This window comes from Meleagris gallopavo, chromosome 7 (genome assembly GCF_000146605.3).
Source record: "Meleagris gallopavo isolate NT-WF06-2002-E0010 breed Aviagen turkey brand Nicholas breeding stock chromosome 7, Turkey_5.1, whole genome shotgun sequence".
NCBI classification, from domain to species: Eukaryota; Metazoa; Chordata; class Aves; order Galliformes; family Phasianidae; genus Meleagris; species Meleagris gallopavo.
Window position 1 is genome coordinate 28,652,531 of NC_015017.2, and position 11,165 is coordinate 28,663,695.

The following is an 11,165-nucleotide window of genomic DNA, read 5'->3' on the forward strand; positions in this document are numbered from 1 at the left end:
TGACAGGGACAGCCGTGACAGATCGGTTCTGACACGCTTCCATACCACGCGGCCGTGGCTGGAGGTGACTCACATCCTTCCCGGTCCCTTCCCGCTGCAGGACAGCACAACGACGCGCGGATGAACCTCGCCATCGCCCTCACCGCTGCCAGGTACGGCGCTGCCACCGCCAATTACACTGAAGTGCTGCGCCTGCTGAAGAGGACGGAGCCGGGCAGCGGCAAGCAGCGCGTGTGCGGGGCACGCTGCAGGGACGTGCTCACAGGTGTGTGCCTGGCCCGGGGCTGTGCTGGGGGGTGGAGGTGGGAGCGGGAAGCGCTAATGGTAAATATGGATCAGCCGACGCAGGAGCCGTTTTCCCGGAGCGCAGTGGTGCGGCATTAGTGCCAGTCATCTTTAACCTGCGTCAGACTTCTCACTCGGATGGCGGTGTTTTGGCAGGTAGGCTGAGCCGTACCTCCAAGCCCTCCTTGGGGTCAAGCGGAGGCACTGCTGTAAAATGCCGTGTGCCATACGGTAATAATGCCACCCACCTGCCGATTCCCGCTCTTTGAGAGGTGCAGCTCGGCCCGCTCCTCCCTACCTCCTGCCCTGCCTTCACAGGCAGCGCAGAACTTTCTGCAAAGTGCTTCCTCTGAAGTCTGGCTTCAAATGCAAACTTGGTTAATTTTTGAGAACAGCCCCAGCCCTCCCTTCAGACGAGCAGAATGGCGTTACAGTAGGTTAGGTTCACAGATTAATAACGCCGAGTGTCAGCGAGCAGGGAAACAAATGGGGCCCGTGATTGATGCTGTTTTCTTTCACAGGGCAGGAATTTGATGTCAAAGCCAAATGTGTTATCAATGCTACAGGACCTTTCACAGACTCGGTGCGCAAAATGGATGATCAGGAAGTACCCAACATCTGTCAGCCCAGTGCGGGCGTGCACATCGTGATGCCAGGTTATTACAGGTAACGATATTCCAAACCCAGACCATTTGTAACAATCTCTGCTGGTGGCTGTCATAAATAAGCTTGTGGGGACGTGGTTGTGGTTTTTATGGTAGCTTTCAATGCATGCTTGATGATTTAGTAATTATTATTCCTTATTTAGAAGGTTCTGGTACTACGCATGTTAAAACACCAGCTTTATCTAGGTGGAGAAGAGTGAAGCCTCATGGCTTGTAGGTGAGGCTTAGCAGGGCAGAACTGCTGAAGCAGAAGGGCCTTTAGGCAGGGACTGCTATAAGATGCCTTTCCTATAAGGGGTGAGTTCAGCATGTTGACTGTTTCTTCACCCCGTTAAGAGAACAGGAAATGTAGAAAGCCTTCCTGAGAGCTTCCTGCCTTCTTAGAAAGCTTTCTGTCTTACAAAATAGCATGCTGTCTAGGCAATCATCTGCCATTACATCTGCCCCTGCTATTAGTATGGGTGGACGCCACTGGTGTTAGGAGTGCAGCACGTACACAGTGTAGCACGTAGTTCAGAATACCATGAAATGGAGGTGGGTGCTGATGGGCAGGTGCCCACCCACCCTTGCTGGTTCAGGTGAAGGGGGCCGTTCTACCTGTGCTGAGCTCACCACAGGCTCCTGGGGCCCTCTGCAAGCACTTGCTCTGCAGACTCGTTCCTGCTTCTCTCCTTATTTGTTGCTGCCAAACCAAATCCCCTTCTACCACACGTAAGCCGTTTCAGTTGAAGCTCAAATATTACCTTTGGTTCCTGAAGTCATTAGCATCCTAATGGAAATTCACATTTATAGACTTATACCGGTTCTGTTGATACAGTGCACTTACAATAATGCCTTCCATATGACTGTTGCAGTCCTCTGTGAATATAAATCTAGACTTCAGTGCAGAGTGTTGTTGTTGCCTGAGCTGTCCCAATAGGACATGACCAGAGACTATAAAATTGAGGCATCTCTGGCCTAGTGGAAAATCACTCTTGCAATCTCTATTTTTTGTGCATCCTTCCCCCATGACAATCAGGAAGTGACTTGACAGCTGCTTTAAAGCAACAGCAAAGAGGATAAGAGCTTTGTCATCAATCCTAGGTTGTTCACACACAGTGGTAAGCAGGGGCACAACTGCATGGTTTTGGTGTAGGGCCACCAAGTCAGCTGCTCAGCTTGGAATCGCTTTGAAGATTCCAAGCTGAAGATGGCTTGATACACGTGAGGGCTCTAATTACGTGTTTTGTAAATAGCTAATAATTGTAACTGCTAATGTGGAGAAAAATTCTCCTCCTTGTTCCCCTGTGTGTGTCAGCGTGTGGGCATTGCTTTTCTTGTAAAACAGTGTCTGCCCACGTGCTGCCTCCACAGTGCAGCTGATGAAATAAAACCGATTTCCGTTCAGTGGGGAAGCCTGATCCAAAGAACTGCCTAGAAATACTCGTGGTATTTAACCTCAGTTGTATGGAGCCTTTATTCCTGATTCTAAGTGGATGGATATTCCTTACAAATAAGACTTATTTAATTGCATCTGCTTGCCTTTGTAAAATTTGTGTGAGTTTGGGCCAAAATTCTATAAAAGAGAATTTTATATCTAGACACAGCTAAGATTTTGTAAAACTAACGTTAATGTAATGCGTTCACTTCCCATGGGATTCTTGCTCGTTTGTGTTCTTCATTAATAGTCCCAGTATTCCTCCTCTCATTAATTCTATTTTTAGTATACATGTCTGCTCTAGTAGCTGCAATAACTCTTTCATTCTCTATTGTTTAAACGTAATATCTGCAAAAAGAGAGGATTCTGGCACCTTAGTTCTGATTAGCACATCTCAGGCAGGAAGCCTACATGTGCAATACTAACTTCCACTCAACGAATTTCAGGTATTTACAGTCCTCTTAGATTTCCCTTTCCGTGTTTCAGGTTCCAGTTAAATTTGAATTAGAGAATGGCTTGAGCTGGAAGGGACCCTTAAAGGCCGTCTGGTCCCACTCCAGCAGTGCACAGGGACAGCCACAGCTCCAGCAGTGCTCAGAGCCCAGCCCTGACGTGGGTGTCTGCAGGGATGGGACACTGCCACCCCTCTGGGCACCCTGTGCAGCGCCTCACTGTGAACATCTTCCTCATATCCCCTCTATTAAACTTTAGCTCTGCTTTCTTGGAAGTCACCTGTTTTCTATTTAATTGCACGCATGGGATTCCATTAGGAATCTTCCATGTTTCTGCTCCAACATCCAGAATGAATAACTTGCTGATTTCGAGCTCAAGAGTTCAGATCTGTCTTTCAAATGAAGTTGCGTTTAATGTGGTAGTCCGTAGCTCATATTCTCCCATCTTATTTGTACTTCAGTAATGAACGTTCAGGGCTCTTTCCTCATTTGTGATATGCTGTATGTGCTGTTCAGCGTAGCTGTGCTGCTGTTTCGGAGGCAGAAGCAGGTTGAGGAGCAGAACGCTCCAAGCTCGGTGAAGTCAGCTGCTGCTCTGTCATTAGCTCACAGAGGGGTGGGTGTCCTGATGTTTGTTCTGCCAACAGGCACTTCTGATCCATCCGTATTAGACTCCTAGGCTCTGTCTATTTGCCACTATATTTCTGTCTCCTGTTAGAGTTTACAGATCCTAATCTTACCCGTTTTAGTGATCTTGAAGGATCACCAGAGAAACGTGCCAGTGGGTGACAGCACTGTGCTGCGTGGTCACAGCAGTTCCACCGTCAGAATCTGTGTGGTGAGTCCACGTACTTTGAGCAGAGCTCCAGTTCAGCTGGCAGCACGCTGCTTGTTGATGGATGTTTTAATTTTTTTGGTTGCTCTGCAGTTACTTCTATAAGACAGAATAAACAGAGGCTGAGAAGAACTTCCCAGGACAGCCGGTGGTCATTAAGTCACTAAATTAATTGACGTACAGAAGGCTTCTTCATCCTTTCTCATCTCTTGCTGTCGCCCTCTCGTACGTACTTCAGTCTGTAGGTGTTAGGTGAAGCTTAGTTTTAATTCTTTACTCATTTCTCTTTCACAGTTTTTTACTTAAATCGTGTTAAAAATATATATTATTCTTTTGAGAATGTCTGAAGTTATCTGAATATTCTGATACTGTATATTAAATCTCTCGTTTCCTGTCTCTAAATCAATAGCTTTTTCATTTTAAAAAGTAATCATTTGCCTGACGTGATTTACCTTTCACAAATCCGTGTTGACTTCCCCTATTAAATTGTACTTTTCCAACTGTATGCTTAAGCTGTCTATAAATATCATCTAAAAAATGTTCTAATATACATGCTATATATGAAATTTTCAGCTGCTCCTAGCCTTTCCAGATATTGCAAACTTACCCTCAGCAATCAGTTTGGACTTCCTAAAAATGAAATATTCAGCGTTCCAGCTTGTAGCTTTCTTAAATAGGTAATTCTCTCCAGCCTCCAGTCTTTGTCTCCCTTCAGCTCGTGGTGTTAGTAGTTACCTTGGTCTGTTGAGTTATCCCCTCTGCTGATCCTTCCTGTATCCTCCTTCCAGTACCAGCAATAGGTGCAAAACCTGGAGAAAATCTGCTAAACTGCCTGCAGATGATTGTACGAGGACTTCCAGTACCCGATAGCAAAGTCAGTGTCCTTCCTTTCAATAGAAGTTAATAGAAAAAGGGGCAACTGGGATATTCTCCCGTATAACAACTGCTTACATCAAAGGACTTATGGGTGCCTCATTTCCTGAAATAGAAGCACTGCTGTTTAGTCAGTGATTAAGAAAACTTTTTCTTTTGTTCACCTGGATATTTTTACTATTATTTTTTAGTATTATTTACCACAAAACCTTGATAAATTAGTTAAAATTTCATGTGCAAAGAGCTATCATCTTTCTCCTGAATCATTCTATAGCACTGGCACAAATGAGTGAAGGTGCTGGCATCTGATTAGTCATTATGGAGGTGTATCTTCTGCCATTTCCCCTCCAAAGGTGGTTCCTAGTTCAGGAATGCTGCTGGAAGCATTTGAAATGTATTTCTGGTCTGAATGCCTTGGCAGTCTGGGCTTCAGTTCCTGTTCTCATGGCAGGTGCTTACTGCATTCAGGCTGTAGGGTCCCTGGAAGTTTCTTGTCTGAATGCACTCATAAAGCTTATGATTTCAGTGTTTCTGTTCTCTCCTTTTTCTACTTCTTGTTCCTAACTTTGCCTTCTCCCTCCCGCCCCACCTTAGTTGTGAGTACAGGTTGCAGAAGTCATTGGGTGTCTTATCTGCTCCCTAAGTAAGTGACATCCATTACCTGATAAACGGGGTTACTCATGTTTGGTCTGAAATTCTCTCTCCTCTTAGACACATTACAAACAAACTAGAGTTCTGTTTTTGTTTTTTTCCTCTGCAGCCTGTGCACTGTTTGAGCCTCAGCTGTTCCTTGTGACACTAAGTTATTGTCTGTTGCTTAATACTAAAACTAGTTGTTCATTCCACGGTAGGGGTTTCCAGTAAATGCTGTTTTAAATTTCAAATCCTTACATTTGAAATTCCAGTGACTGGAGGAGGGAGGTGCCTGGTTGCTCTCACTAAGGATGCGTCCTGCTGTCTGATGTAGGAAGTCACATTCTGGGAATCACATTTAAAGACCTTAGCCCCAGAAGTTTTGAGAAATGCATTTTAAGGTTGGGCGGTGGTGAGCTCTTTTTGCACGGGAGCAAAGGTGCTGACGTAATAGCTGAACACGTACAAGAACAGATCCTGGTGATGCCTGATCTGCTCTGAATCACATCCCTTCTTTTTCAGCCCTGATAACATGGGTCTGCTCGACCCAGCCACCAGCGACGGCAGAGTGATTTTCTTCCTGCCCTGGGAGAAGATGACGATTGCAGGGACCACAGACAGCCCCACCGATGTCACCTCCCATCCCATACCGACAGAAGAAGATATCAACTTCATTCTGAGTGAAGTGCGCAACTACCTTAGTGTTGATGTTGAAGGTAGGAGTGCCAGCTGTTGCTGGGAGGGATAATTACAGTATTTCAGTCTGAACGCATGCTGTCTGTCTCAAGTTTCTCCAGTGACTGATAGCTGTGTTCTTGCCCCTCTAATACTTGTGGGATGTAAGCGTCATCTCTCTGCTTGGGCTATTTAAATGGAAATCAGCTGATATCTGAACGCGCAGATTTCACGTACCTCTCATCTAACAGGCAGCTGCTGTCAGATGAGTCATTCTGGCCTTTTTGGGTGGCAGATGCAGAGTTTGGCTCAAGTGGGTCGGCTGGTTGTATGTCCATACGGGTGCATTGTAGAATTCCTCTGCTTTGATTGCAGGAAGACTTCTTCTGACTTTTCCTCTGTCTTCCATTTTTCTAGATGCTTTCTTAATTACATTTATTGGTGTGGTAAATGCCTAATAGTTCAGCTCTTGGTTGAAGAGGAAAGTTTAATGGGCAGAAAGGGGAATTCATCAATATCACTTGGTGATGATTGACCTCAGTAACTGAGCTGAGAACACCTGTGTTGGAAGGTGCTGGCTTGTTTGCCTTAGTGCTAGGTTAAAGGTGAGAGTTTCCTTACTTTGTAGTGAGGTTTACTGTTTTGTTGGGGTTTTTTCTTGTTGTTTTTTTAATGGTTATGTGAAAGCATCTGTGCTCCTGTTGTAGTAGTGCTAAAAGAAATCTGAAAACCACTGTTTGTCAGGAGCACTGCAATCTCTGGGATTTAGGAAACCTGCTGTCCAGCAGTTGGAAATATTAGATTACCAGATTCCTGAAATGAATAGTTTGGTGGCTCTCTTGTACAGCTTTGGGACAAACAGCCTTGAGGAAGTGCACCCTTACTTTTCTGCTGCAGAAGCCGATACAAGTCAGCACGGTGGGACAGGCAGGTAGCTGGTGGGGTTCAGACTGAATAAGGCAGGAATCTTGCAAGGTTTTTCACAGAAGTGCGTTATGAAGTGTTCAATTCCTTTGAATGAAACCTACCTAGGTGTACATACTGTTTTTCACATTGCAATTAGCGGTGTTTATAGATTGCCTGTTATTGAATTAACAACTGTGCTGGCCATATCAACTCACTGCAGACCTGCCTTTTTGCTGCCGGAGACAGTGCCAGGGTTATCAACTTACACAGGCTTGGATGTGTTCCAACTGTTTAATTATAGTGTCACGCATGCTGCTTTTTCTAGTTTCATTAGTTTATAAATGTAATATGGTATCTTATTTCTGTGATTAACACTTCATTTTGGCAGGTTAAACATGCTGGCAGAGCACCATTGATTTCTGAAATCTATTTTGTGTTCTTTGGGGATGTTTTTACACTCTTACCGATTTTTAAGTTATCAGTTATTTGAAAGCTGCATCAAAAATTGTTTCGGGGCTTCAGTGTAAATTGGTCAATTTTTACTATTGTAAATTTAACGAGCAACAAAATTAATTTCATGAGATTATTGGTTCCATGTTTTATATATTCCTGAAGAAAGTCCCTTTCAGAGGCTAGGGTTTTTTCCTGCAACTGTTAAGGACTCCTTTTTACTACTTGTTGCCTTCAGATTTTCTTCTTTCACATTCAGGGGAAGGCCAGGATTGGCTGCTGGGATGCAGTAACTGCCAGGGAGCAGAGGAGTAGCATGGGGGCATGTAAATGGCCATTGAGTTGGGCTTCTTGTGAAGTGGGGAAAGTGCTTCTGAAACAGGTATGGTTGGGAAGGTAGGGCAGGAGGAGGTGGCTGAGAACAGTGTGGGCTTCTGGATGATCTGTGAAAGATCACCTGGGCCCTCTGGGGTTGCTGTGCAAATGCTGGGGGCTCGGGGGAGCAACAGGCCTAGGAGATGTGCTGTAGCCTAGCAGGTGCAGGAGTGCCATCAGGCTTCTGGCAGGCTGTGAATAAAGATAGTTATTTTTTCCAGATTCTCCTCTTGAGAATTCCACACTATACTAAAAGCTTTCAGGTCCTAAAAGCAAATGTTGTAGGAGCAGACTTTATTTTGGTTTCTGAAGTGCCGTGTAAGGACTGCCCTGCCCACAGAAGCAAGGAGGATAAGACTTGGTGCTGCACTGGGTGCCGTTTATGGTGGGATTTCTGTTTTGGACTGAGGGTTTTCTGAGCTGATCGGTGACTCTGATAGCTGAGTCTCATGGTGGATCAGTTCCAGAATCTCTCTCTTCTGTCGAATTCTTAACCAGTGTGACAGATACTGTCTGTCTGTCTTTGGCTTTGTTTTGGGTCAGACAACAGTATTGATACAGAGAAGGGCAGTGCCGTTTTTCACACTGCTTGGAGGTAATGCCACAGAGACCATAAGATGGATAGGAAATGAATACAAATACAAAGTTCCTGACTGATTTTGGTTGACTTTTTCTTCTGGACAGTGAGAAGAGGAGACGTGTTGGCAGCCTGGAGTGGCATTCGTCCTCTGGTCACCGACCCCAACTCCAAAGACACGCAGTCAATATGCCGGAACCACGTTGTTGCTGTTAGTGACAGTGGCCTTGTCACCATAGCAGGTAGGGGAGCTGTTGTTTTTGCTGGGCTTCCCCAGTGCATTTTGTGCAAACGTCTTTCTTCTTGCAGGGTGACACTTTGCATTCCTCCCGTTAGGTAGTGGTCTGCCTGTAGCAGTGTGACTGGCTTGTTAGAACAACTTTAGTAAGAGTGATATGACAAAATACATGGCGTGACCAACTTCATGTTTCCCTTGCTTTCCCCAAATAAAGAAGTAAACGTGTGCTTACAGGTGGGAAGTGGACAACGTACCGTGCCATGGCTCAGGATACCATTGATGCTGCTATTCAGGCACACAATCTGCCTGCGGGTTCCAGTAAGACGATTGGGCTGCTGCTCCAGGGGGCTGAGGACTGGAGCCCCACGCTCTACATTAGGTTGGTCCAGGACTATGGACTTGAAAGCGAGGTGAGCCGTTGTTACTGTTCATGTGCTGATATTTCCGTGTTGGAGGGTTTTGTTCTTCTCCTAAAGACGATATTTTCCTAATGTCTTCACTGTTTTCTGCTTTAAAATGTTATGAGATGCTAGAATGTTCCTTTCCTTGGGCATGACAAACCTGTGCTACTCTCTGATCACATCTGAAGTAGAAGAGTTGAAGCACCACAGTCATTTATTTGGATACGTACATAGCAGCATTGCAGAATCACAGAATGGCCAGAGTTAGGAGGGACCTCAGGGATCGTGAACCTCCAACCCCCCTGTCACAGGCTGGGCCACCAACCTCATAAACATAGGTCTAACTCATTCACAGGGCTAGCAGTTTCCTCTCACACCATCAGAACCCGATACCCTCTTCAGCATCTTTGTTATTAGTGATGAGAGAACTGACAATAAAAAATGCATATATTTGATGTGCTTTCAAAAGCGTGCTGAACTTGTTTTCAACTCCATAGGTGGCGCAACATCTGGCTTCTACATATGGTGACAAGGCTTTCGAGGTGGCCAAAATAGCCCAAGTTACAGGAAAGAGATGGCCTATTGTTGGAAAACGTCTTGTGTCTGAATTTCCTTATATCGAAGCTGAGGTATGTGGAAAAACTACATCACACTTGTGTGCTGCTTGGGAATTAAGCAGATTCTGGAGCAGGTCCATCTCGCTCTGAAAAATACCTTCACAAGCCCTTTCCTTTGAGATTCAGATGTTTTTCTTTTCATTTTTCCACTTCACCTGATCGTGCTTAATGTTTTTATGTAGAACCATTGGATCACCGAGGTGAAAAGACTTCCAAGGTCATCCAGTCCAACTGCCCACCTACCACCAGTATTTCCCAGTAAACCAGGTCCCTTTGTACAACATCCAGACGTTTCTTGAACTGCCTCCCCGGGCAGCCCATTCCAGCAGCTGAACACTCTTTCAGAGAAGAATTTTTTTCTAATACCCAGCTACAAACACATAATGTAACATGAAATACACCCAGTATGGACTCACCTACGTTTTTTCCCTGTCTCGTTCCTCTAGGTCATCTATGGTGTGAAGGAGTATGCCCGCACTGCTGTGGATATCGTTTCCCGGCGGACTCGCTTGGCCTTCCTGAACGTGCAGGCTGCTGAGGAAGCTCTGCCAAGGATCGTAGACATAATGGGGAAGGAACTTAACTGGAACGAGCAGAAAAAAAAGGTACAAAGGGCCTTTTCATCTGGAATTCTTTTGTTTTTCTTAAGTAGTTTCCATGTTAACAGATGAAATTAATTGAATGGAAAACTTCAGTGATGCTTGCTTCCTGAGAGAATGGACATTTGGTGTATTTTGTTTTGAAGTCTTCATCAAAATAGCTGTGAAATGAATTGGTATTGGCCAAGTGGAGGGAAGAGTGAAAGCATTCCTTAACTTTAAAAATGAGGCAGACTTGGCATTACAGTCCTACTTCTAGTGAGCATTTAGTTCAGCGTCGCTTCTTACAGGACTGTCTCAGAAGAGAAGGATTTTGCAGTCTGTATCACTCTTTTTTCAGAGAATCATAGAATGGTTTGGGTTGGAAGGACCTTTGAGATCATCTCGTTCCAGCCCCCTGCTACAGGCAGGGACACCTCCCTATAGACCAGGCTGCTCACAGCCCCATCCAGCCTGGCCTTGAGCCCTTCAGGGAGGGAACATCCACAGCCTCACTGGGCGAGCTGTGGCAGTTTTGAAAAGTGAAGATACAGAGTTTGTTAACTTCTTTTATTTTCTGAATTATTTTGAAGGTCCGCATTTGCTTCCTCTGCCCTTATGGCCCAGTGCTCGTGCATACAGTGTAATCCTAAAAGCATGTACAAGCAGGCGATTAGAAGTCTTTACTAGGCTTGATACCCCTTTTCAAGATTGAAAGGTGCCAAAGTTGAACTTTTTAATACTTTTCAGCTACTGCCTGCTCAGTTTTTGGACCTTAGGTAAATTCTTGTGAAGTGGGAGGAGCAAATAAATTGTGTAAGGAAGAACTTGTTCTTCCTCAGATACAAGAAGGCTTTTCTTTTTGGTTGTAGGAAGAACTTGAAGCTGCAAGAAAATTTCTGTATTATGAAATGGGCTACAAAGTAAAATCTGACCAATTAACAGACAGCTCTGAAATCACTCTAGTGCCTTCAGATATTGAAAGGTAAGTGAAATAAGAGATTCCTGGGTTGCTGGGAGTTAACAACGTCGAGTGTCATTCTTCTCCACTGATAATCCTTATCTTGCAGGTACAAGAAGCGATTCCACATGTTTGACAAGGACAAGAAGGGGTTTATTACTATACTGGATGTGCAGCGTGTCTTGGAGGTAAAGTTTCCTTCTGCTTTTTTTTTTTTTTTTAATTGC

General features: G+C 44.8%; 1 protein-coding gene across 1 annotated transcript in view; it reads left to right on the forward strand.

Moving 5' to 3' along the window:
* The first annotated feature begins 11 nt into the window (after positions 1-11).
* The window catches only part of LOC100546408 (glycerol-3-phosphate dehydrogenase, mitochondrial), an 11,765-nt gene continuing 611 nt past the window's right edge, over positions 12-11,165 (forward strand). Inside the window, exons 1-9 of the mRNA XM_019617414.2 lie at positions 12-265; positions 807-951; positions 5,683-5,876; positions 8,251-8,385; positions 8,616-8,791; positions 9,280-9,411; positions 9,846-10,004; positions 10,850-10,962; positions 11,048-11,163. Coding sequence (XP_019472959.1) covers positions 121-265; positions 807-951; positions 5,683-5,876; positions 8,251-8,385; positions 8,616-8,791; positions 9,280-9,411; positions 9,846-10,004; positions 10,850-10,962; positions 11,048-11,163 — 1,315 coding nt within the window. The 5' untranslated portion in view covers positions 12-120. The remainder of the gene's footprint in view (positions 266-806; positions 952-5,682; positions 5,877-8,250; positions 8,386-8,615; positions 8,792-9,279; positions 9,412-9,845; positions 10,005-10,849; positions 10,963-11,047; positions 11,164-11,165) is intronic.